This window comes from Pocillopora damicornis, chromosome 2 (assembly GCF_964200805.1).
Source record: "Pocillopora damicornis chromosome 2, jaPocDami1.2, whole genome shotgun sequence".
Lineage (NCBI taxonomy): Eukaryota > Metazoa > Cnidaria > Anthozoa > Scleractinia > Pocilloporidae > Pocillopora > Pocillopora damicornis.
In genome coordinates, this window is record NC_142671.1 from 9,929,986 (window position 1) to 9,957,680 (window position 27,695).

The 27,695-nt window shown below is 36.3% G+C and overlaps 2 protein-coding genes across 26 annotated transcripts in view; one reads left to right on the forward strand and one right to left on the reverse strand.

Annotated features, from left to right (window-relative positions):
- The window catches only part of LOC113670869 (neuronal acetylcholine receptor subunit alpha-10), a 30,649-nt gene extending 9,547 nt beyond the window's left edge, over positions 1 to 21,102 (reverse strand). For 2 of the 12 annotated variants that reach the window (XM_089195369.1, XM_027187077.2), the window contains exon 1: positions 19,126 to 19,356. The gene's annotated coding sequence lies outside the window, so the exon portion shown is untranslated. Of the gene's footprint in view, positions 1 to 5,969; positions 6,113 to 9,879; positions 10,210 to 13,632; positions 13,750 to 15,098; positions 15,199 to 19,125; positions 19,357 to 19,830; positions 20,265 to 20,897 lie in introns of those variants that run through there. The other 10 variants (XM_089195361.1, XM_089195364.1, XM_027187075.2 and 7 more) reach the window with 10 other exon arrangements.
- On the forward strand, positions 56 to 27,668 carry LOC113670867 (neuronal acetylcholine receptor subunit alpha-2). Of its 14 annotated transcripts, none has more exons than XM_089195355.1 (11): positions 2,441 to 2,535; positions 7,445 to 7,507; positions 11,246 to 11,332; positions 15,249 to 15,339; positions 16,641 to 16,772; positions 21,837 to 21,982; positions 23,627 to 23,671; positions 24,014 to 24,123; positions 24,493 to 24,573; positions 25,477 to 25,695; positions 25,966 to 27,668. In XM_089195355.1, the coding sequence occupies exons 4-11, from the start codon at positions 15,288 to 15,290 to the stop codon at positions 26,789 to 26,791; spliced, it is 1,611 nt and encodes a 536-aa protein (XP_089051481.1). In that variant the 5' UTR covers positions 2,441 to 2,535; positions 7,445 to 7,507; positions 11,246 to 11,332; positions 15,249 to 15,287; the 3' UTR covers positions 26,792 to 27,668. The 14 variants fall into 14 exon arrangements, with proteins under 14 accessions (XP_089051485.1, XP_089051484.1, XP_089051481.1 ...); XM_089195354.1 differs by lacking the exon at positions 2,441 to 2,535 and adding an exon at positions 4,763 to 4,947; XM_089195352.1 differs by lacking the exon at positions 2,441 to 2,535 and adding an exon at positions 6,724 to 6,836.
- Positions 27,669 to 27,695: the final 27 nt, after the last annotated feature.

Here is a 27,695-nt window from a genome sequence, read left to right on the forward strand (position 1 = left end):
ATTTTGTTTGCTTTTCTAAATACGACTTTTTTCACCAAGGCATTCATCCTTAATCTTACCGAAAGTATGCAACTAGTCAAGTCAATTGAACCCTTTAGTCTCCTAAGTTGATGGTTTTGGTAAAAAACAGAAACGTTCCTTGAAGCAAGAATCAAAGGTAAAGTTGTGATGGCTTACTAAAATGCACTGGGTGTTTTGTAGTGGCATTACTACATTCGATGCTAACGGGAATCCCATTTAAGTGAAGACATACACAAAGCATTGAGGAATACATCAAGAACAAACTTGCAACTTGCACCATTTGCGCAGCATTTATTTCGTAATCCACCATTTTTCTTCTTACAATTTCGTGAAACGCAGGTGGGTTGATGCAGCTCGACCGAATTCTTTCCCCAGATCCCACCATGTCAGTTATTTAAACTTAAAATCATTTTCGTTGATGAATGAATTCTTCATCAGGATTATCACTATCCTTCATCATTATCTGATGAAAAGCGATTACCCCTTCCCTCTATAAATCAGGAACATTCAAATGCTTGATTCTAAATCGTCAATTTAATCTGAAGAGCATGCTGAAAATAAGTAAAATCAAATTTTCAATTTATAATGAACTCTTATACTCTTAGATTTCACCAAGCTCTCGGTTGGAGCATCGTTTAAGTACTAGACTGTGATTATCCAGAATAGAAACACGAGCATGATAGGGAATGAAGAAAAACCCAGTTTTAATTTATCAATGCTTTATAACGCTAGCATACTTTATATCTAACCGTTAACTACAGTAACCATGGCTAATTATGACACAAAATTTAAAAAAAACCAGCGCGTAGGGATTTTTAAAAAAACTCAAAACTTAACGAAACTATGAGTGACAAAATTGCGAGTAGCCTAAGTCTCTGGTAAGACACCATTGATCATCACTTGTGATGTAATTTTGAGATAAAAGAATTATCAGCAACGACGACAGACCGTCGGCACGATAATTATACATAGTTAAGGATATTGTCATTAATTTACCAAACATGGTGACATTAATAGTACATCTGTTCTCCCCCTAAGGCGTCAAACTAACAAGGGAAAAGTCTACATTTAACGCTTTATGCCATTAAAATATATCATAAAGTTTTTAGAGAATCTTGAACATTTTTTTACATCTTTTTGTTCTATTTAATACAAATCATCAAACCGAGAGGGTATACCTTCCGTGATTTGTCCAGCTATCTTAACTAAATTATACGGCTGTCATATCAATTACAAAAAAAAGAACCTTTGTTAACGAAACGAGAAAAAGTCTTCTCAAGGACGGCTAGGTCTAATAAATAGGAGAAATATCAGAAGATCAGAACTGATTTATGACTCTCATTTCTGTATATTACGTTTACAATTACGAACTATGAGGCGTATTGCAGCGACCGAAATCCGAAAATACTTTTAAAAATCAAGTAAAACACGGTCAATTGCAAAAAGATGATAATGCTACTGATGTCACCTTTCTTGTCAGATATAGATTCTAGCATCAGCTTTTTCCGAAAGTGTACAAAGAGTATAACAAAACTGAACAATTTTGCCTTGAAAACGAAAACCAGACTGGACAACTGCCTTCTAAAAGGAAGAATCAGATCAACGCAAATTCATACGCTGGCTGACAGTTTTATTCACCTTTTTTTCTTTTTTTTGAGATTCAAAAAAAAAAAAAAAAACCAGGGGCCTGAAACGAGAATCTAAAAAATCATCATCAGTCGAGTAGCGTTTCCATTCATGCATAGCTATATTATCAACACAAACGACCGTGATGAAAAGAAAATAGATGCCGGACGGCCGTTGGAACTAGTAACTAGCAAAGAAGGAGAATAATTCATTTTCTGTAGACAGATGAATATTTTTTCTCTCCTTATCTGTAAAATTATCTCTACCAAAAGTGGAAGTGGACCACCAACTTCAAAAAATTTTTGATAAACCACAAGAGAGCATACTATTCTAAAAACGTTCTTTAGGCAGAAGTTTACAAAACCATGACACATGATATTTTTAATTTTTATAATAAGACTCTTTTTTTGTAACCCAATGAGAAACTGAATTCGAGAAGTTTAGCTTATCATAATATTCCAGTACATACTTAAGATTTTGCTGATCACCAGATGGTACGAAGTATTCTCACCATGTATCTAAAATTCTTCGTTTTACAAGAAAGCTATTTTCAAACACTACTTCAACAATTGATGGAGTCGATATCATGCCAAATGGTCAAACTTTCACTCGTGTTACTGAAGAATTTAGGCTGAAATATGTCATCATTGAATTCTTTGTCTCGAATACCATCAGCGATTTAAATTCTGATACCAGCATATAGGAATTATCTTGCTAATTATGCAAATCTTTTCGAACCTAAATATCTTACTTCATTATTTAGTAATTAATGATTTGCTTTCGAATTAACTTTAGAATAAGGAAAATCCATTATTTGAGCACTGACTCGACCATTAGGATCATGACATGTAGAAAATATATGCGAGTGAAGCTTTAAGAAGTCTCGAGGTAAGGCTAAAAATTGTATCTGATTTAGTCCAAACCCTAATGATTGATGATCCGACAAAAATTTCAAACCAAAAACTCCACTCGAGAAAGAGCGTAAACACGAAAGGACAAAGCTGCCGAGAACTGTGCAAAAATCATACTAGTTTCTGGTTCATATAGCTTCTCTCTGGCCAGTTTTATGGCTAAATGTCGTTTTTAAGAAAGGGTTTTAACGTCAAATGATTTGTCACTTTACAACGATGCATAGAGGTCTAAAGATCAGTGACACTTCTGAGGGCACAAAATTTACCTCCATTGTTGTGATATTTAGTCTTCTCGAGCTCTTATTGATTGCATTCACACAGATTTTCGGATTGAATAGCCGGGTGACAGGCTATGACAGCTTATGAATTATTCGTAGAGAAAGGATGCAAACGTTCACTTGAAGCCTCGTTCAAAATGAAAAATCTCAAGCGGTTACAAATTGACAAAACTGGTCTATAACCAGCAGAAATCAAAATAAACCAATGTGCTTTGTAGACGATCTGAGTGTAGGGATATGCATTTTGTCATCATTTATTTATGTCGAGAATATAGCTCAGAATATCCCAAATCCTATCTAGAAATAATCGTCAAAAGACCTTGAAATCTTACCTATATCACGATGTAGTTCTATTTTGTACATTACAGACCTGGTCTTGTTCGCTCTTATTAAATTGTATAAAAATACAGCCATCAGCGAGAATCAGTCACGCATGTCACAAGCATTAATTTTAATGACAAGAAACACGTGGGCCGTTTCAGTTGACTCTTCACTTGATAAGTCTAAACGATTCTCTTTCCCAGCAGTTCTCAGATATCATGTGGATGAATAATATGTGAGAGAAAAATGAGGGGGAAAAACTAAAATTTTTAGATTGATGTATTCTTGTGACCTCAATGCGTAATTCTTAGGCGTGTCAAGAGCCAAGGAAAATTAATTGGAGCATAATCTCGAAATGAAATGTCGTATACTCTTTTTAAGGAAAAATTTCTTGAGCAAGATCTTACATTATGTTAATATAAATGGGCCAAAATCATGATAATCAGTGTCAGTACCTCAGCACCTACCCCTCCCCTAGACCCAAAATTAACCTTAACTTGTTATCAGTTGACTTTTGTTGGGTTCAGGGGAGGGGTAAGTACGCAGTCACTTAGATACTGACGTTGATAAAAAAAAAAAAATTCAGTAAAAGGGGGTCGCCATACGCACAGGAGCAACAACACCTTGTACATTCATAATCACTTCTCATGATTGATGCTAAGAACACTTTCCAAAAAATATTTCTAATGTTTATTATACAGAGGTAATTGCTCTAATTCTGTCTTGAGAAAGACAAGTCTTACGAGGAAGAAAAAAAAACATAGCGTAAGTGATGATCAAAGATAGACTATACCGAAAAAAAGGGGTCATTGGTTTCCTGTAACCCTTTTTCTTACTCCATAATCTTTTTTTAAAGATTTCAATACCGCTTACGTTTACAAAACCATTTCTATCTTGATAATTTTTTATCATTTCATCACGACTTAACAGAAATTATACTCAAAAGCAATTTTTAGAGAAAAATAATCAGACTTTTCTGTAAACTTCTAGACTATAGTTCATGGGGATTTTAATAAAAACGCTTTATCTCTGTTTTGAAATCGTTTTATTCTGACCCCGCGTGAGTCCTCATCCGTTTTTTAGTGACAAGAAAATCTGGATGATATGATGTATAGAAAAGATTTCCGTGAACGATGAGAAAAATTCATGTCAGACTTAATTACTCCTCGACAGTAATAATACAAATGAACAAAAAGTAAGCAAGTCAGGATACCAACTAATTCTTATATACTAGTTTTCATTTATCAAATTTCTGAATTAAAAACAGCCTCCTCTTTTAATGATCTTATCTTAAATCGATAAAAATTACGAAAAAACTTATTAAATTTTATCTCTTTTCCCAGGTTTGTCTCTCATAGTTTCAGCATTTCAATAAGGAGACTGTTAAAGCAACTTATCACGGAATCAGAGTGAAAGATTGACCATTTGTAGAGAAACGTTTCTTAAAAAATATTTTTATATTTCTAAGACGTACTTTGTCACCTGGTGACAACTGGTGACCTTGGTCTGTGTGAATTTGTTATCTTACTCCTACAGATAATTGGCTGAAGTTTATGTTTTGGTAACCTTCAATATTTGATTTTGCTACATCAAACACACTACGTCATGGTAATGAACGCTGACTTCCTGTTAACTCAAATCAGTTTACGAGAACTAACTTAACTTTGGATTCAGTTAAGGAAAGTTGTTGAAGTTCTATCATATTTTACAAGATTGATCATAAAACAAGGAGGCAAATTGTAATGGATCACGTTTCTAAAGGACTCTGAGTGGTCTCCGCCAAGATCAGGGTAGGAAATGAACCTTATAACTACACGCCTGTAACCCGTTTCTGTTTTGCTAAAAAAAAAAAGTGTTTTAACTTGCAAATATCAAAGAAGAGTCAAAGTGCGGCATTTCTATCGGGTATTTTATTGTGTGAAAAAAGCCTAACTACGACGTATTTGCCTGTCGCTAAACCGAGACAAATTCCATTAAGTATGCGTAGTGGGAAGCCTTTGTTTATATTCCACACCTGAGAGCAACGTAAAACAAGGTCACCATGTCAGGAAACGGTATTTAGTGTCTTCTTTATTTTTCACTCTTCGGTTTAAAAAGAGTTATTTTTAATCAGTTTGGCCTGTCCATAAACATCTATAAATGTAAAGAGACTGGACTTGGAATGTCATTGATGATTAAGTTGAGCCCGCGAACAGGTTATTCATCGATCCCTCAAGTAACATTCAGCTATTTCTCGATTTTCATGCAAAATGTAAAAGAATTATCGACATCAGGACAGTTATGTCGGCTAACCTTTTCTTCAAAGGCAATTATCCAATAACTGAAACAAAATCACTCATATTGAGTCACTTAAAATAGTCGCTGAATGCTAATCAATGCAAATTGGCAAGTAGAATAGTTAACAACAAAAGGAGAAATCAAACAAGCAAAACTAGATGCCTGATGTAACTCTTGATCCCATTTGCAATGCCGGTTTTGCGATAGCGGAAGGTACTTTTCAGTACATTTGTAGCATTTCAAAGCTTCACGACGGCACTGCATTACAGGTTTTCGTTGCTCCATAAAATTCTGGTCCGAGTTGTCGTGTTTAATTTTAAAGTAGGGTCAATTATTCAGACGGCCGCTTAGTTACGCTTAAGATCCTAGTTAAATTCTAACATTTGTTGTCTGATTAAATCGCCACGTTCACATGTAATATCAGTACCGTAACCAGTCCAGATATACATAACATGTTTGCTATTTGAGAGGTTAAGTTACACTATGAGGCTGTGAATGGAAGAAGGAAGTTAGGTTCCAGCGTCTACTCACTTACTTGAAAAAATCCAGAAACACTCAGCGCTCAGACGAATCTTTCCGTCACAACTTCTTCCGTGTAAAACGTTGTACGATAAGTTTTCCTAGTAATCCACACGCGCAAGCCATATCATGTTTACGTAGGTTTTGTAAATTGTCGAGCTGTTTGTATAAAAAACTTAATAACTCTTTTGAAAAACAATGACAACGTGCGTCTAGTTGGAAGCGTTTAATACAGATTTGATGATCGGGAAACCTCAAGGGAGAATGTATTGTTCCTAAGCATTTTGCGTGGCGCTTGCAAACAAGGTTTAATTTAGATCAGTGTGGCAAAAATTCCCTACTTTAAACACCTTTATTAAAATTTTTGAAAAATAAACAAATGGAATCTCGTTGATATTAAAATTACCAATAAAACAACCCTGGTGGACGATCAAATAATCATATAACCTTCGAATGATTTGTAAACTATTGTTGTCAAAAGTTATTGGAGACTTATGCTAAACAAATCATCAATTAAATTGACGTTTCCATCCCACACAGTGACATACAAAATAGAAGTAATACAAAATTCCGCCGTGGAAGATTATTAAAACTCGCCAAAGAATAACTATACTTGCGCCCTTTATTTCTACTCCAGACACTTTCATAATGATTCCTCGAATTACTCCAAGTTTCACCAAACGCAAAATTTAATTAAAAAGAGCTCAGTAATCCTATAAAAAGGACTTAAGACTTCCCATTATAAGCATGACCTTCCTTTCTATGCTGCCAGTAAAAAAAACAGTATAAATGAGGCAATAAATACATCCTTTCAAGTATGACTTAGATGGCTCCCTAGCGAGTTTACTTTTCAGGAGCTTCACGCTAACACGATAACAACAGGGTGAGTTCAAAGTACATAGATTGAATTCATTACAATCCTATAACGTCCGAGTCTAAATTGCTAAAGAGAAGGATAGGCACCATATCTTAGAAGATAAAAGGCATATTAAGACTGGTTCTCCTTTCGTGGCAGATTTACCTTACTTACAGCCGGTCGCTGCTGCTAATGGATTTCGAGAGGTTATAAGGGTGTTCAAGGGCTGATAAGGATCTCTTAATCTGGAAACTGGATAGAATTCTGTACTAAAATCATAGCTTTCCTTGAGCGGTGACCTGTGAAAAGAAATCTACAAGATTTCTCAAACTAACATTGCTACTTATTCACACCCAGCCACAGCACAAACTTAATAAGAGTCTACTTGGTCAATAAAATTTACTTATCCTGAATTTTATGGACCACTGAGTGGGAAATTTCTCGATGTCTTGATAATAGCGTAGACACATAATTACGTCAGCTTAGGTTTTGGAACTTTAATATTCAAATATAAGGATAGCTTTTGCTACACAAATTGCACGACAACGCAGTGACTTCGGCTTTCGTTAAGGAACGATCATATATTTGTAGAGTTACATCTAAAAGGTTTACGATTTTTCTTTCTTTTTCTACAGTTCTACGGCAATCTCGGGAAAATAATATAGTCCTTTGCTTGTATTTGAGACGTTAAAGAAGAGGTAAGAGATATATACTTCATTTCCCTTCAGTGCTCGATAAAAAAAATATCTCATTTCCACATTTATAATAACATACATTATTTAATATGCAAATTTTGATCTGACTATCGACAACACTTTGAAATAACCAAACTATCTTTGCAATAATATTTATTCGGAAAATACACACAGCAGCCACATAGAGATGTTCAATTGTGTTTCCGAAATCAAAGGATTACCAGTCATTGCCAGTGGCAAAGATAGATACAAGTACTCCAGGCTACCTCTGTTATAAAAGAGCTTATTTAGATTTTATCTCAGCTTTAATGAATCACTTTCATTTCGAACTACAACACGAATTTAAGAAAACAGCCGGGTTTCAAAACGGTATTTATTTATTCAAAAAAAGATAAGTCTCATTTTCCAGTGTGTGTGTTCAGTACTAGATCACAGATGACGTCAAAATTTCGTAAGAACAAAATAGCGGCACGCTAGGCGCTGCTGGGTGTGTCAATGGTATTCTTGCCATATTTTGTCGTCATTTGTGGTCTGTTACTGAACAGATACACGGCAACATGGTATCATTTGTTTTTTTTTTTTTTATGACAAAAAAGCAAAGTTTTTCGTGGTGACAGCATTTACATATCCGTCCTACAATATAACATAGGTAAGAACCAATCAAACAGCTTATTGTATAAGTAAACATGTATGTATAATATATAAGAAGAAAAACGATTAAGTTCTTAAACTTGAAGTTCAGCTTAGGAAATGCTCCGACCTGGGCCAAAAAAACAAATATACGTCTGCAATACACACTTTTAATAATAATGACAATCAAAAAATGATGTTAATGAAATGATAATAATACTAATAATTACCAAAGGGATTGGACGCTGAAAATAAAAACGACGTCAACAACACTTAAATTATACAGTGAACGATCTCATGGTAAAATAAATTAAATAGGGATATCCATAGAACTATTCAATGAAAACACAGACAAATCAACTCAGGTTAGTACTATTCAGTATCTGTTTTGATCTCCATGCTCATAATTTGCATGGATGCAAAAATGAAAAAATAATGAACAATATGAAGAGAAAGTTCAAAACCATATGAAAACATAAAACTGACAGTACTCAAAATTTACAACAGAGTTAGGTCGTCCCCATTTCAAAAGCTGGGCAACCAAACTAATTTATTTTGTTGCTCTGATGAATCATTCGTTGCCGATTTGGAATTCCCACGTATTAAGTGCACCGCACAAAATTTAACCAAAGTTAATCTTCTTTGCGCGTTGTTTAGGTTCTCGTTTTCTCTTTTCCTCGTTTGGCGCATAATATAATGACCCGCTCAATTTAACTTTCTTTTATGCGGGGAGCTTTGCGTGTTTCAATAGACACCACAGTTTGAAATTGTAAAAGAAGAGACTTGAATTCTTTTCTGATAATTGGAGACATGGCAAATAAAAACCGACATAATCTGAGAACAATTAAGGTAAACATTGCTACTTTTATTTACACAACGGCTTAGGATAGAGTCACATGGCGCTCAAGTACGCCTTCGGTTTCCTCAGAAGTGTGAGTTTACGATCGTCTATTATAGTTTCGTGTCTTACAATGTATTCTAAAATTTACAAATGTATAAAACACAGGAAAAGCCCATTTTAACTTCGGAAAATTAATCACAATAACCTTCTTACTTTCGGATGTGAAATCAAGACAAAAACCGCCCAGTAAGTCAGATGCTGTTTGTGATTAACTTATTTCTATTTTTGGTTGGTGGTCAACTTTTCTCGACTCGGACAATTAGCCTTTAACAAAAATTGGTTGAGATTCATCCAAGGTACTCTTTAACCATTAAATGTTTTCATACAAAGCAAAGGTAAATATTTTTAAAGTCGTTTTTTAACGAAGCAACCCATCTATGCATCTTAAGAGTGCCATTAACTTCTTAGATGCTATCACACTTCTTAGATTGCTATTGGCTAGAATTATAGGAAAAAGGAAAGAAACATACACTGCAAGGAAATAAATGCTGCTTTGCAACGAATTTTGGAATATCATTTTTCTTGATCTTACGAAAACAAATTTGTGATAAGCGAATCGACATTGTATGCTCTTTGGATGGATTTTTCGTTTGATGTTTTTTTCCTTGGTAAATAATGTGCTGATCCAATATGGAGGCAGGTGACGCTCGAGCCAGATCGATTCTAAAAGTCACGAAAGCAAACTTTCTTTCTTATTGATAGAAATTCAGCACCTTTCTTTTGTATGATTTATATCTAAATAAATACTGAAATACTCTTTATAGGTTTTATTTTTCATTTCATATTCCTAATGGTCCTTATTATCAAAAATTGTCTGAGAACTGTATGTATAAAATTTACTCACCGTTTAACATTTACCTGTTTCTGTTCGTTTGAATCTCTGAATCTCTGATTCTAAAACAAATGAGATTCTTAGACTTGCAGAATTAGGTGATCTATTCTTGCAATGAAATTGGAAATTTTGAAATCAACCATCGTGCGGTCCAAACACCCCACACGTTGTAATACACGGTATCAGATTGAACGCTCCAATTTCCGAAAATAAAGTTGAAAATGACACGAAACGTCCTTTGGCGTAGGAATAATGATTCGAGAAAACAGACAAAAGCCGTCTCATCATTAAATTCTAAAAGTCGTCTTCTAATGGCCAATGGCCAATGGCATCTATCCGTATGGAAATTTCATATGGAGGTGGATAGACAAGTTGATTGATTGCGGAAATTCGTTTCTTAGCCTTATTTAAAATATAAATGCAAAAATGCTAATGAATCTTTAGTATTGGTCTTAAAATTACAGCAGAAAAATTACCTCAACTTGATAATTGATGTGGTACTTGTAATGGGATAATAACAAATAAAGGTTTATTCAAACATTGTTTTGTTTTCTTTTTCACCAATAAGTTCGGGAGCTGATTACTTAGGTTAGGCAATTTTTATTTGCATCTTTTAATTGATAACCAGGTTGACAAATACAATGCTTCAAAATCAATCTTTTGTAATACAGCGAAATTTCCATGGTGTTGCAAAGTTCAGTGCAACCACGAAATAGACCGAAATAGCCAGCGAAATAGGTGAAACGAAATTAATTCTAGCCCACAAGCGTAAACAGAGTAAACAAAGACAATGCAGTTGTTTTTCAAAGGGACTTAGACTTAACCAGATCTTATGCACGAGAAATGGGTGTTATTTTTCAGATGCGAAGAATTCTTAGTGTAAGGAGTAAACATTTATCACTCTACTGTTGGAAATTTTCAGCGAAAGTGAAGGTTAAATATTTGTCAGTGAATCATACGGAATATATTTCTGGTTCGTGTCAGTGTATTTATAATATATAAGATGGCTTTTTTAAGACATAACAAACGCTTGGACTCATCGAGTGATTGGTTTTTGGCGCGAAACTAACCAGTCGCTACAAAGGCATCAGGCGCCAACCACAGCGCGCATGACTGATACAGTTCACTCAACAAATGGATATATCAGCAGCACAAATAGAAATTGAAAAACCAATTTTTAATACGCAGTGGCTTGAATGATTTTTCTTAATGTATTAGACGAAGACTGAAAAACACGTAAGTTTTAAAGCATCAATATAATGAGTTAGTGATCATTACTAGTTTGCATGTCTGAAAGTTCACGATGCATGATACCACAAATTGCTTGATATTTACTTGACATCTCTATCAGAAACCAGCATCTACTTTGCATTTTCAGACACAATTAGCTGCTTGAACAGAGTTTTAAAGTTGGAGTTTAGCCAGACTATAGAATTATTTGACCCATAATTTTGGCAACCAGTAGGTGAGTAACTTGACAAGCTCTATAATTTTGAGGACCATTGTCATTAAGTAAGAGAAAGTACATGCACCTGTTTTGAAAAGTACAGAAAATTCAGCGATCGACATCACACTCGATATCAATTGAATACACAGTAGAAAACTCATTAAAAATTTACACTTAAAGATGTAACTTGAAAAGACTGAAATATGGTTCCACCTTTAAAATCTTATTGCGAAGTGCAATTAAGGCAAACATGCAGGATTTAGAAGGAAGTTCCTCTTTAAAAAAATAAAAAGACTTAGGAAGTAATGTGAAATCAAAACAACTTAAGTCAGGCATCAGAAAGAGATGATTATATTCCCTCGCAGATTATCATGGGCAGGTACTGTGGCGCCGAAATGTCGCATGCTGCGTGCCTACATTGTGAAACAAATGATGACACTCTTTATTAAAGCCAAGTCTCTTTCTTTTCTGTGTTTTTTATGGATCTCGACTTCGTCTCGGTTCATAAATTTTGTATTTATGAGGTACTGATCTCTGATTATAACTGAACGATTCCGATGTCTTTCCAGAATTCTGACAATAAAAGAAGTTCTCAAAGATTTCAAAGCGTTTGAAAACGTCGTAAAGCAGCTCTGTTAATCACATCCTTAACTCGTGCCTCAATTTATTAAGACGATTTTTTTCACCTTTAACCAAAAATCTCCCACAGAGAAACCGGTCTGACTTGGTTAGCTGAGAAAGTCAATTAACACGAGTAACAGTTATTACCTCAAACAAAGCGAAAATGCACTGATAAAGAGCTTCAAGAGTCAACAAACTGAAAAGTCTCTCGATCGCAGCATGTGGATTGATCCATAAGAAACTGGGAACCTTAGGAAGAAAATTAAAATCTTGGTGTTTAACTCATAATTAGAAGTCTGGGGAAGTTGAAGCATTCGAATTCAAAGTGTCTAGCCGCCCGTTGAGATTAACTTTTGAAACTGAGTCACATCCGCTCACCATATGACAGTTGGGTTCTTTGCTTCTATCGAAGTAACTCGGTTTGAAAAGGCTCTTAATGAAGATGTCGTGACCAGCGTGTGGTTTCAAAGCATCGGGTCACCGTAGGAAGAGAGACACTTAATCAGTGATGATCTAACTTGCATCATAACCCCATTGAAAGTAAAATTGAAAGAAAACAGACAGATGTTCTGTACGATTATATGTATGACGATTTCCTGAAGATTTCCCACGCTCGCAGAAGTTAGCTCAAAGGAAAATTCCACAGTCCGTCCAAACATTTTCCCCTCCTTTGTCTAACTGACCGCATTGACTAATTGGTTGATATTCTGCAATCAGCATTTCCTCGTCATTTGATTGGATCATTTAAAGTTTGGAGCTGTGTTAAATTGTGAACAGCCTTATAGAAAAAAATTGGATACTGCAATGCCAACATTGTTTGCTGTTAACTGTCATTTCTTTACTTTCAATAGTAACTCAGCGAAAGAATTGAACCGTTAGTCGTAAAATGGCCACAATTTAAATTGTCAGCCGCAAAAGCCATCACCTATTGAGATCCTCTTATAATGCTGATGATTGTCCTCTGTATACAAAACGATTCAAATCAATGTGTCTCACTTCCCGCCTCATGCTCGCGCTAAATTTTACAGATTGATAATTCAAAGACCTTAGTAACTGAAGGAAGGAAACTGGTCGAAGTTATATCACTGATCTACGTGAGTTTGAAATTTCGTTTTCATTAAGAGTCAGTATTATCATAATTCTGATACGGAATAAATATGCGCCTCCCCTGTGACAAAGTAGTAAATCGAAGAGACCTTTAGTGAAACTGACAAACAACATGTAACCGATATCAATAATGGTAGAAGAAGCCTTTAATACCTGTGACTGTTATTCAGATGTAGCTTTTAAGGATGTCTATTACCGATGTTTGTATTTTAATATCGATATAGCCTCGATTGCCTAAGAGCAAACGTTCATGTAAGACATACTTTTTCTCCAAAAGGCTCCTATTTATGTACCAAAAAATTAGGTTTCTCACACTTCGTAAATATTGGCTGCCATGGTAATGGTTTGATTAGTCTACATGAAAGTAAACAGGCGACATATTTCTGAAGTACCAGTGGAGGTGTGGCTATGTTTGAAGAGCCTGGCACTAAAAGTTTGAATTTGTCCCCAAAAAAATAACGAACATTATTTTTGTCCCAGAATATGCGACATTGTGATATCCCTTTGCAAAATTCGTTTAAAACTAAATTCTTGATTTTAGTTATTGAGATTAACTGCACTTCAGAGCAACCACCAAAATTCAAGTGTACCTGTTTATTTTCAAAACAGCTTTTTTTTAACCCTCAACCGTCAGAGGTACCTTCCAGATACCTCCCCACTGAGTCGCCCATTAATTCCTTTGCTTAAGACTTGGCGGCAGTGCATGTCTGGACGCAAAAAAAGGATTAATCAGTTCTTTCTATATCACTCATTTTTTTTTAATTCTTGCTCTCAGAATGACTGATATAAATTTATTTGAATAACAAATTCCGCAGGCCTGATCAATTCATATGCATTTGCTATCAGTTTTATGGGTCTGAAGTTTCAAAATGGAACAAAATTACACTTGTTGATCATAAGGGTCCTTCCATATTTACCAGCAACTAAGTCATTTATTTTCTAGAGACATATAAAGTTCCTTGTCCATAATATCAATTGCGCAACTCACTATTGGAAGCCGTGGTTGTGCCAAATTATTGGAAAACAGCTGGTAAACCCTATAATAAGCCAGCCAACTAAAACAACTTTGACTTAAGTCCCATCAGAACAATAAAACAAAAATATATTTTCTTTTTACAAGTTTGGAGGTAATCTAATCCCCTTAATGGTTGAAGGAGGCTTAGTAGAATTAGAGTTCATACGAAAATGATAACCAAAGAAAAGAGCTTGAACAAAGGACGCCAGTTCGTTTTATTTAAGGTCCACACAAGGTTATACACAAATAAAATGGGACACTTTTAATGAAAAAACCGAAACGTTGGTTTGATAGGTTCACTTGGCTATCATCTCGTGGCTTACCTTAAAGCTAACTGTGCTTCTGTTATTATTTTTCCATATGTGCAGTACCCCCGTGTGGACTAAAGATTTATGAACGAAACTAATTACCTTGCAAACACCTTTTTTTTCATTGAAGAGGATCGCACGGGCCTTGAGAAAGTTTGAACTAGAATGCCTTATCGATTACTTTATTCTATTCAAAAACTAAACTCACGTACGTCATTTTTTCCTAGGTGTTTTAACGTTTTTCCCTTTGTTCGAGTTTTTTGTCAAGCCAGAGAAATATTCAGTCTGAAAAGTATTTCATCTCTTACATGGTAATCACCAGTTTAATATCGGGTTCTTTCAAAAAACAATCGATATCAATTTCACGACATAAAGATGTACAAGTGTTACTTCATAGCTCAAAAATTCAAAGGAAGTAAAACGATGAATTGTCGATATTGAATTTGCACTAAGTAAGCGTGGGCTGTTTCTGAGCGGACAAAAAGGAAAACATTACTCAAATCCCAATTATTCCTCCCTCGAGACCACAGATTGTAATAAGGAGTTTGTAATAATAAGGTCTTTGCACATTTTCCTTTAATTCTTTTCAACACCTTTCACTTAAAATAGTTTACATTACTGAAGATGAAAAACAGTCGTCGTTATCGTAGAAAAACTTACATTTCTGAAGTCGTATAAAGACCATGCTTTGCTCCAGAGACAGCGTACCGCTAGCTAAAAAAAGACTACCTACCTAACACTCTTCGCCTCTTTCTGCTTTCCACGTTCCGGCTGATTGAAATCATGGTCGGTATTCAAATTAACCAAACTAAGAGGGCATTGTGAATTTTGTCAATATCGTCAAACATGCCTTGTTAAATATTAATTTCTGTCTACATAACAGGTGACTGAAACCTTGCAGGAGAACGCCTCCAGGAAGAAAATGGCGGGTATCTTGTCTTTCGCATGTATCATCACTTTGGCGATATACGCAGGTATTCATTTTTAGTCTCTTTCCATGAAACTTTGTCGCTCAAAGTCGCTTTATCTTGCCCAGTGTCTGTACACTCCGTGAATACTGGCCTAACCAGCGCCAGGGAATTGGGAGAACAGTGTTTTGGCATTAGCAAGCAAGAATTATGAGCATGCGAACTACATATCGTCAATCACCGTTCTTGAGTCCAAACCCAAATCAAAACAACGTAAAGCCGTTCGTCAGAAAAGAATTGAGTCCAAAATGCCGCAATTGCACACTTTATCTTACCGTATACTAGCATTCAACTTTGGTCAAAATGTAATATTAGTTTGTACTGCTTTCAAATCCGGTCTTTATCCTAAAGGATAAAGTGGGATGAACAATTATGCACGCTCGCTTGAGCAGCATGGATCTAAAATTCCAACCTCGACAATATTTGGTCGAAAAATTTAGAATATTCATGCAGTACATTGGAAAGTGAACACAATTTCGACTCAAATCTCCGTTATGCTTGATTTTCACGTCTTCGTTAGTGTATTTATTACGATGCACAAGCGCTAGTCAACACCAATGTCAGTCTTTAAGTCTTGGTGAATTAACCCAGTACTGCGGTTTTTTACGCGGAAAAAATATTTAAAGTTCTTTGTCAATAGGATTTGAAATTTATGTACTTTTTGAAGGATAAATTTTTATCATCTTAGCGGCATAATCTTGTGGTATACAACATTGCGGGGTTCCAAACCTGATTTACATGCCGAGTTTTGATAACAACAGATACCTCTAATTCCAGATGTTTCCCCGTTTCACAGATTCCGGTAAAGAAACAAATTCAAAGCCGTCTATCGTTAACTGCGTTCAGAGAGAACACCTAACTAACAAAAAAAATTCAAAATTCTTCCAGCTTTGGTTTCCTTCTAAATCATTTCAGTTCAATTTGTAGTGTTTGTTTACTTCGTCTCTCGCGGTTCATGGTTGTCTTTTGGCGCACTTCATGAACCATATGTCAATCATCTGATATCGAAGGAATAAATAACAGTATCGTCGGATCAATAAATAAAATTCCATATCATTGGCTTAGAACCCTCTAGTGGCGTTTTGAATCCTTTCCCAAAAGCTAAGGAGTGCACTTCATCCGCTCGCGTATATTAAACTCGTAGACAACAGGTGTGATTTTTCCGATTCCCTGGTGCTTCGTTGCTTTCCGCACACTCTTTTTTCTGGGAAGGCACACTCAGGGCTGTATTCACGGCACAAACATGACACTGGAAGCTGTTCGCATCTCGCATCTGTTCATTGCTATAATTTGGCTTGGTATACAAGGCTACGGCGATGGAATAAATACCGACCGCAAAAGTTTAGATGGTAATAACGCGACTACAACAAAGTCCAGTGAACTACAAAAGGATTTGGTGGCAAACACAACCAAGGAAGATGATTACAATGGCACATTGGGTACGACACTCTGGTTATTAGCATCTTTCATTTTTTACTTTTGAATTAAGTACCATTTACCATTACCTGACTACTTAGCAGACTGAACACTCGGAACACTTTTGACAAAAATCTTTGGCCAGCTTAAATGAATTATAAAATTTGAGACGAAAATCTAGAGTATATTTACCTTTTTCACTTTACGAAAGCACGCGCGTGTCGCAAAACACTTAATGAATGTTTCATAAACGTGTCAGCTTCTCATGAAAAAAAAAATGCATGAGTTATACACAAGACTTTAGACTGATAACATCAAGTTCGTACAAAACACAAAGTACATTTACCGTAATCTAAAAGCCGCATTACAGGTTGAAACTGATTTGCCTAAAAGGAAAAGAAATTATTTGCGGAATTCAATCTAAACTCTTATCTCGAACAACAACTTACAATAACGGAATCGCTTAAGCTGCTATTCAAAACAACAAAGCGGCGTTTAAACCTTTCGATTTTTGAAATTACTCAAATAAAAGCCCGCAGAAGCTTTTTAGTAAATTGACGAAACAGAATTCAATTGATTTCCCGAGGCAATTAATAGTCCTCAGACTACTGAAAGGATACATAAATTATCCCGAGCCACAGAGAATAATGAAACATCTCTTTGCTATATCATTTATTTGCCCTTAAAGCTATGTTTTCGTTATTTATTCTTTGAGAACTCATAAAAAAAATCAAATTTTTACAATAACGCATTTTTCCCGTACTAGAAAGATACATCTTCTTCAGCGATTTTCCCTTTTAATTTTATTTGAAAATTTGATAATGTTGTTTAGAACATGACCTCGAACTGGATCGATTGGGTTTTAAAAAGTAAAAGATGCAGTTTCTTTTCTTTCTCGGACAAATTACATTACAATTCACCAATTTCAATAAAATGGCATTTTCCATGCTACTTCCTGTTTTCGAATCTATGGAGAATACTCAGTGCAGAGGGTTCCTCAATATTTGCGGTTGCTGTATCAGTTGGTTGAAAGAAAACATTCATTTACTTGGATAAATATCACAAACTCGTTTGGATGGGATTTTCAATAATCCAGATTCACTCAGGAAGCCTGCGTAGTAGTATTCTCTGTTTCCTTTACACCTGAGTCGTGCTAAGGCAGAGGGCGGAGTGAAGAAAAAAAAGTTACGTCGGGGATAAGAATAGCAATAATATATCATTTACGAGACATCTTAAGCGAAGGCTTCGAAAAGGGGGTAGGTGATTGGTTCTTAATTTAAAAATGGTATGCTAATCTTACAATATCTGACACCGCGAAACCCCTTTTTAACTCGTAAAATGGCTGGAGGCCATTTAAAAATTGTTGTTATGACCCAAAATTCACTCCATCTATCCACTAATCCATTACTCCGTCATTCCTTCCTTCACTTCCTGTTAACTTTTTGGTGAGACCGCTGACTAGCGCATAAGACTTTTGTATGTTTAGTTCCTGCGTGAGACTCAACAGATCGTTAAGAATTGGTCAAGATTTTAATAGTCTGTATAGAAACAACGCATATTTAATTGACAGCTGAGATCTAAGATCTATTCGGTTATTTTACTGATGGATAACAAACAGGCTTAAATTAGACTGCGTGCATGAGGTACTTGGTTTTACAAAGAGCGACGATTATTTACAAAGTGCGACAAAAACTGGTGCCCATTTTGTAATGTAAAGATAGTATTGATTTCAAGTTTAGCCATCTAAGAATGCGTAGGCAATGCTTCACGATCTGCTTTTAGTGACTTTGGCGCCTTTCTTAGAAATTATGTTCATATATGTAAATTGGTTATGGTCAGCTGCTTGAAAAATTTCCAGCGAACTAGATATTATTTTCGGAATTTCCTCCATTAGAAATTTTTCTCAGGGAAACTTCGTTTGTTTTTCAATTTTAATTGGCTTTGAATGCTGTAAGACTGTTGAAGTGAAATGGTTATATCGCATGTTTTTTTGCCCTACTATGTTTCGACTTAAATGTACTTCGGAAATGTCTTCTACGTGCGCTAATGTTTACCTCTAGGCCCCATGCTTCATGATAAGTGAGCGACAAAACATGTTTCTTGTGGGGCATATATGAGCCTGTGTTTTTTTAGCAAGTTGTGACTGTTCGAATCTGTTTAAATAAGTTGCTTTCTTTGAAAATGTTTACCAAATATTTGCGGTTTGGCGTTTATCGGTAAAGAAATCGCCTTAGGTACATTGAAAACCCTTAGGGTCGAGGAGAAAAGAAATGCCTTCATCCATGTAAAATTGTATAAAGTACATTGAAAGTCATATTGAGTTGCGAGAAACATGTCTACGTAAATCATGTAAACCGAGTAAAGACTCTGACATACCTTTTCTCCTATTAATTTCTGGGGTTCATACAAAAGCAGCCAAGAGTCATTTTTGAGTCATCGGTACAAATATATCCAGAAAGACAAGACACGGTCAAAATCGTGGACACCCTTAAGCTCTCAGTAAATAATACTTTCCGAAAAAGTCTATAAAACGCATCTTAAGTGCCTAGCCAACTTCCCCATCATATATTTTATATCCTGTTTTTGACAAAAAAAATTATATCTTTTCGACAAACATCATGGTGACAAAGAGTTTTCACCAGCCCTAATTGCAGCAGGTAATTATTGATTGGATGGTGTTAAATTTTCACGGGCGGCAAAATGATGTAATTGCCTGCCACCTTCTTAGGATTAGAATACAAACGCTTGAACCATGTTTTCGCACATCAAAGTCGCAAGAATGAGAGACGCGAAGAACAAAGAAGTCATATTACTGATTCTCTACTTAAGCCGTCATTAATCGCGGATTGTCATTGGTTTATTCTTATCCTTATACTAATGATTCTCATAATCTTTTTTCCACAAGACCATAAACGACGAGGTCGTAAGTGGAGTAGTAAAGGGATTTTATTTGAGAGAGAGCATCTTTCCTTGCTTGTGATTAACCTGAATTCAACTGCAATACAATTACTAATGATTACCATGTCTGACACACTCAAAAGAAGCGGTGTTAGAATCAGTAATGTTAATCATGCACCATACCTTTCAGGCAGTTTTTTTCTTCTCCTCTTGCGGTCCAACATACTCATTTAGATCAATCTGTCCTGGTGTTGAACCCCAATAGCTCTGAAAGAAAGATGATACACTTATCATAGAACGCGAGAAAACCACCGTGCGGCTGTAACAACTCGTTTCTTTTTTAGGATGAGGGAATACGTTATATTTAGAAAAGAGATCGAAATTAGCGTTAACTGGTTCGTTTGAAACCACAAAGGTATCAACACTTCATAAATTCTTTACGAGAATCTCTGGCACCGCTGAGAGTTGCGTAAGGAAGAACAGCAGTGTCCAAGAAATATAAAAACATAGATCATTGTTTCCCGGGCAGACTTTCCTAAGAGATCTCTTGAACGACGCGTCCATGGCGTCATTATTTTATTATTCGTGCGATCACTTCTATAGGATGTTTATACCATGACGTCACTCGTGTGGCTTTTCCATTTATTTGCATCAATATTCTGAGTCTAATTAAGGTTGGTCTGGCGTGGTAAAAGTAATTATCAGTCAGTCTAAATTTCAAATGGATTTTCGACTCGAGGAAAACAATTTTACTGGTCTTAGGATTTAAGTTTAAACTTTTTGGAGACGTAATACATTGGCCTTTGAGTGTAATTTGCCGCATTTCTTCGTCCCAGTCGAGATGTACAGCGATCACTTGACGATTCTCCTCGGCTTTCTTTTAATTACCTCCACAACAATTGTAGGTAGGTTAGGGTATTCAACTATTTCATAATCCTACAACGTATTACATTCTTCTTTGTTCTGGCGAAAGTAGTGACTCATTTAAAACATAACAGATATTCATCAGTGCTCCGAGAGCAAATGTGTGCTGTTATTAAAGTAATATTCTAATTTTAACCACAAGATCAGTGTTCACAAAATATTCGCTAAATTTATTCAAGAAATACTCTTTTTTTCATTTAACCATTACCTCCTGCTGTTTTCATGTAGTGAAACTGAGTTACAAATTCTAATTCTACACTGTAGTTGAAAGTAAGTTCCCGGTTTAAAATGAAAAACCAACAATTTGTGAAGGTCTTAATTTTCACCTGAAATAAGAAAGGCTGTAACTTCCCTCTTAGTATCTGTTTGTTTGTTCGAGTTTCTCAGCCATCCAGCTACGGTGCTTTCGACAGTCCTTTCTAGAACATTCGATTTACTTAATCCAGAGAGTATGAAAATTGGTCTTCGCGTTGTTTTCGTTTAGGGTAGTTACCTACGCAACTTTCAGTGGCATGAGGTCGCATTTTAATTGATAACTTTTTTATGCTAAGTAATTTTTTCCCCGCAACTAATTGAAGACTGAAAATTTTTTTTAAAAATCCGCTAGATTATCTTTCCAATTTAACTAGAAGCTTTCCAACACGTTTATGTTTAAGTTAAAACATAGCGATTTATTCTACAATGAAACGGGCCTTAAATACTGGCAGAACTAAATCATCAACGTCTTATCAAGAAACCAGGCAACAGCCTCTTTTTTTTTTTGCAATAATTTCACTCCATTTCAATCGATTAGAGTGAAAATGCAAATGAAAAAGGAATGCATTTTCATTTTAAGATTAAACGCTATCTAGATTTATAGAGTGGGAGACTGGATTAAATAAAGTAAAATAAGCCCAAAGGACTTTGAAATAAGCAAGCCAGCACTTGATACACTCCTACACAACTTTTGTACACATGTTCCTTTCGAGAAGAGTTCATTGAGAGATGTATAAAGCTGATAGTCTAGCCACATGCTTACTCCTATTAAAAAAAAAAAAAAAAAAAAAAATATATATATATATATATATATATATATATATGTGTATATATATGCAACATTTTAGGGGTTCTCGATGATCAGAAAAGAAAGCAATGTTGGTCAGTGCTCTCGACAAGAGTTCAAGCGTGACACGAGTTGACGTGACGTGACATGATAATGACATGATTTGAAAATGACGTAATGCAACTCGCACTAACCAATAACTTTTAACTTATTTTCGGTATAGATGCAATCAAGAAAAGTGACGACGACGAACTTAGGCTAGTCAAAGACCTTTTTGAGAATTACAGCCAGGAAGTCAGACCAGTAAAAAACAAGAACGCTGCTATCAAAGTTATCTTTGGTATTGCCTACACTCAGCTCGTCGAACTGGTAAGTAATGTTAAGTGGTTTACCTTATCTCCTCAATAAGCGCCAACGCTCTAACAAGCGCCCTACCACGCACTAATAAGCGCCTACTCCCTTGGCCAAATTGTCAAACAGGCGCCTCTCTCGAATAAGTGCCTAGCCTCCTTCCTCGCTTTTTTAAAAGACCATGCTCAACCAGTATGCTTTGTGCGCCGATGTTGTTATTATTCGGGGAACGCTGTACTGTTTTTAATAAACCAACGGAACTGCCATAGCTTTTGCCAATATTTTCACGGCAAAAAAAAGAGATGTTATCAACTATAGCACAACTAAACCGCTAGTTTGGAAGAGGTATTTTGACGACGTTTTCTGTCTGTAGAGCACAACCAAATACACCATAGAAGAACTTGTAAGGTGAGCGCAAACAGCCACTACGTTACAATCAAATACACAGCTGAAATATCCGACTCAGAAATTATATTCTTGGACACAAAAGAGTATAAAGGCGAGAGATTTGACAGGGAATCGACCCTTAACATGCAAACGCATTACAAAAAGACAGAGATCTTCCAATACATTAATTCTTATTTCTCATCTACCAGGTGTACAAATTCGACAAGCTCTATGCTTGACAAAAACTTAGTTTCAAACTACGCTAAAAGAATGAAGGACTGAGAGAAATATGTCTCTGAATTTAATTTAATCGAGAGAGAAAGGTCACTCAAAGGCTTATCTTGCGATATCAAATGTTGAAGGTAACGAGTTATCGGGCACACCACGCTCGGCGGAAAGCACCACTGAAGACTCTCGAACTGTCTTTTCTTCTTTATTTAATTACTCAGTTCTCTACGCACATCCAAGTTTACTTCATTCTGTGCAAAAGATACCTGTTTCTATTGCCGCTTTATTTATAAATCTCAAGCTTCTCCTACTGCAGAATTAGTACAGGAGGATAATAAGTGCCCTCCTTCCAAGTGTCCTCCTTCTTTAATGAACGCCCAGACGCTTATTCGAGGAAAAACGGTGCGCGTTTGCGAGTTTCAAAAGCAACCGTTTAACGACAGAATCTCACTTTAAACTTTGCGCGAAAAAGCGATATCGCACAAATTTCGACGCGATGATCGGTTTTTAAGTGAAATTAGACGCGGTATCCATGGTTCAGGTACTGAATTTTCTCAAAGTTGCGCAACTATCTGCAAATACAAAATCGTCTCACACGCGCTTTACAAACCATTTAAACTGAATCGACTGTATAAAACGGTAATAACACAAACGTGAGAGGAAACCGAGATGAAATTCACGCAGATTTCCATTGAAACAGTTTTTCCTTTATGTCTCTTTTATACAAGCTTGCGGAATTTAACGGATGGAGTAGTATTCAAACAAAAAACTTCTCAAAGCCATGGGCACTCTCTCCAGAACCTTGTAAACCCCTAACCCTAACACTAAGCCAATAAGCTGTAAGTATACCATGGCAACCTTTTTCTGTATCCCACATACTTGCATCCAACTTAGAATTTTTAAGGAAAGGGAAATTTACTGCTACAGACCGGTATGTTGCCATAAGCTACTATGGAGGGTTATACATATATGCCTCTTGGGTAGTTATTACATTTCACCTGGTAGAACTTTGTGCTAATATTTTCTTTTGACTTTGTTTAATCACAGGATGAAAAGAATCAAGTCCTAGTGAGTAACGTTTGGATAAGACAAGTGAGTAATTTAATTCTAACGCTCTCTTCTTATTTAAACAAGGTTAATTCAATAAAATATTGAGTACCTTAACATTGTTCGCTCTGTGGAAGAGAAATTGAGCGCGGTACTTGCTTAAATACTCATTTTTAAAAGAGGCGTCTTGAAGAAAACGAAAAGTTGAGCAATGATCCTAATTTAAAATCCTTGCATGTCTAGCTTCCATCCGGCAAATCTCTTTTGATAAAAAAAATCCATCTAACGCTGACTAGTTACTTAAAAAATTTCTGACATTGCTCTTCTAAGGAAAAGTTTACTCGTTTTAATTCAGTATTTCTACTTTTTATGACCAACATTTCGTAGAAATGGAACAATCACTTGTTGCGCTGGAATGCCTCTCATTATGGTGGTATTAAGTCTATCAACGTAGATCCCAAAATGGTGTGGCTTCCAGATATTGTGCTCTATAACAAGTAAGTAGAATTCTGCTTAACCATACCATTATCATGTAATTTACACCTTGGTGAAATGTTTATTAGTTAAACATAGAGGTTTTTGAAAGTTCTACGCCCCAGGTAGACGACAGATGTTTGGCGAGCAAAAACATTTTTGGTTATCAAAAATATCTGGACACCAAATATATGATAATGCTTGAATTGAGTACGCACCCAAAACACAAGATTACACACGAAGGTGAAAAAACTTGTCTGTAATTCAATGCCTTCCAGTTCTTTTTCCGTCTTGTATTTCTCTTAGCCCTGAGGCTAAAAGGGAAAAATAGCAATAGCAGCGAAAGTAGTTCGTTTTTGAAATTTCTAATTTTTTTCATACGTATTCTCCAGTGCAAATACAGGAATAACAAGCGGCAATATGGACCAGTTTAAAACGAAAGTGATTCTGTCCAGCGATGGTACTAACACCTGGTAAGTTGACAACAAGACTTATGGGAATATGAGTATGGTAAATCTGAGACTACGTCTACGCTTGCGTTTTCGTTTGAAAACGAATACTTTCCGACTCGTTTTGGCCTTCCATTCCATACTAAAACGCTCGAAAACAAAACGAATCGATTCAAAAACACTCTCAAAAGTGGAGACATCTGAAAACGCAGGCATATCGTTTTACTGTGGACGGTCGAAAATGGAGCCTTTTGAAGACGCACTAGTGTAGACGGATCTGAGAATTCATCTGATTGTAAAGAGATGCTTAGGGTTATTTCATTTCAAACGATTTCATCGTTTGGACGTACGGTTTAAAACCAGGGAAAATCGTTTGAGGAATATTTCCGGTTATTCTTCAACTCAAGTAGGGGCATACTAGGCCACGTGGTTTTTTTTTTTTTTGCTAGTTGGGAACGAGATAAAATTTTCAATAGATACGTAGGGACACTAAACCACGAAGGATAGCAGACTGTATTTAAAACAGACTCTTAGTTCAGCAATCGCTCATTAATCCTCCTCCACTCTAAATTACATATACCGCCAAGTAGGACTGGTTACTCTGGTTTCATCGCCCATTTCATGTAGTTTTTTAGGTATTACCAAAGGAACAGTATCTGCGAGACAATGCAGAAGTCTTGTTACACATGAACCTTATGGACTATGAGGCCTGACTCAACAACGAGTTAACTGCAGCCCAGTAGTTGGAGAGTCCATCTGGGACATCAGCATATTTGAGATTAGAAACTTTACGAGAAGTCACCGAATTTCTCTCTGCCTCCGTCCCTGAAATTTTTGTAACCACTCATGAATAGCGAAAAAAATAAGGCATAGAATAAAGAGGGTTAAAAAAAGTGACACCACATGTATGCTTTACGATTTCATAAGGTATGCTCCAACAATCTTAAGGAGTCGTTGTGCCATTGACATCAAATTCTTTCCATTTGACGACCAAAAATGTGATCTCCACTTCGGTTCATGGACGTATGACGGACTCCGTGTTGATCTATTGAACGCGAGCAATTCTGTTGATCTCGTCTCTTACATGCCGAGTGGCGAGTTTGAAATGGTAGAAGCTCCCGTCAAGAGGACTATCGTCAAGTACAGGTAAGGTTGGCAAGTTTGTATTATGTGCAGAATAGAGAGATAAGAATGAAACTCTGGCCAATTATTCATAGAAACGTTAAAAGTAGCTGGTAAGTTATCCCAAACAGTCGTCACCAATAATACTCACTCCGAGTCTCCCTTGATCTAGGTTTGGTATACAGGAGCCCGGCCGGGGATTTTCCATATACCCAAGGATGATATCCCCTGTAGTTCAATGGGTATTTGAATGATTTACTCAAGTCCACCTTTTTTATATTTTCATGCACTTAGCTGTTGCCCAGAGCCATATCCAAATGTGATATTCACACTACACATCCGAAGAAAGGTGCTTTTTTACTTTAACAATCTCATCGTTCCCTGTTTCCTCATAACCGCCTTTGCTCTCCTGACCTTCGTTTTACCACCCAACACCGGAGAGAGAGTTACACTCGTGATCACCACATTGCTAGCGATGACTGTCTTTATGCTGATGATTGCCGAGAACACCCCGACCACTTCAGACGTCACGCCTTTGATCGGCAAATTCTTCGTCGCCTCCATGGTGGAGATAGGACTAGCTCTGATTGCTACGTGTTTCGTTCTAAACATCTATGAAGCAACCGGACCGAGCTCTGAAGTGCCTCGCTGGGTGCGTGTCCTTCTAATCGATATCCTGGCACCCATTCTCCGAGTTACTCGACCCAAGGAGAAACCTCAGCGCAAATTTCACGGCCCGAGCAATCAGAATATTCACTCGTATAGCCCGATCATGCCCGAACACAATGGAAACAATATAGAAATGGATGGAAGTCCAAGGGATGTACTCGTCATCGCACCAAAGGTCGGCGAGAAGATCCTGACCTCACGAGACTTCATCAATTCTGTAAACGACAATAGTATCAGACACAGAGTGCCTTCCTCGCAGGAAAAGCTCCTGGAAGGCATCAACGTGCTCACCGAACGAGCCAAAGAACAGGAAAAAGAGGAAGAGATTAAAGAAGAATGGGAATCAGTGGCCAAAGTTATAGACCGCTTCTTTTTATTACTTTTTATTGCAACAGTGGCCATATCGACAGCGCTTATCTTTTTACAGCGGCCAAGTTACGCCACGATGTAAGTGAACGGGGCCCAAAAGTGTTTGAAAAGCTTTAAGTACCGCCCAGTTTTCCCCCCAGGCTGAGGAGGATTGGCTGCATGTCTTGAGCAGCCACATCGTAAGTGGCCTGTTTTCGAGGAAACCATACCATATTAATGGGACACTGCTCGATAAGGTTTGTTGTTTCGAGTAAAGAATTTAAATCCTTAAAAAATTAAGGAGAGGCTGGAAGATACAGTTTTTGAAATAAATGTTTAAATAGACTTTGACGAACCATTTAGAATAAAGGAGATTTCTACGAAATAATCTACAAGAGACTTCGAGGTTGTGGTTAGACGGCCGCGAAAGTGAGTTACTTTTGAATGGAACGCTTTGATAGACATTCCATTTTTTAGATGGTTCCCCGTGTAACTGAGAGAGGATATAATTATTTTAATCGTGAGCTGTTATTCAATTTTGTTTTCTTCTTTCTTTTTGCTAATTTCACGATATTGTTTTGCAGTTTACAACAAGTTATTTAGTAGTGCAAATTAAATCTTGTCGCAGCGCGCGAAAGGAGAAGGTTTAATATAACAACACAGTTTTTTAAACATACGAAAACATATGAGGCTTTTAATCTATTTTAATTGAATCAAAATGTAACTGACGATTTTCCTACCAAAATGCTGAACTTTAAGACTGTTTACAGTTTGTTTAAAATCTTTTGCCTTCCGCTAGCTTTTTGTATGTAGATTTTTAGATTTTCAATGTCATATAGTTGTTTTTCTTGCAGTTTTTCGATCCTCGTGTATCCAGAGCGGTTGTTTTCCTTTAAATGTAATTCATTGTATAAATAGAATTTGCAAGAATTCAGACGGAAATTAATTTGATAGGTAAAAATAAAAATTTCTCAATAGAAGTCTCGGTCACAGCTCTATAAATCTGC

Bases quoted from the DNA above. Each gene is read 5' to 3' on its own strand.
- LOC113670867 (XM_027187064.2), top strand. From the start codon at position 16,577: ATGACACTGGAAGCTGTTCGCATCTCGCATCTGTTCATTGCTATAATT. The intron at 21,983-23,626 runs GTAAGTAATGTT...GTTTAATCACAG, and splicing joins ACACTCAGCTCGTCGAACTG to GATGAAAAGAATCAAGTCCT. The intron at 24,574-25,476 runs GTAAGTTGACAA...CGATTTCATAAG, and splicing joins AGCGATGGTACTAACACCTG to GTATGCTCCAACAATCTTAA.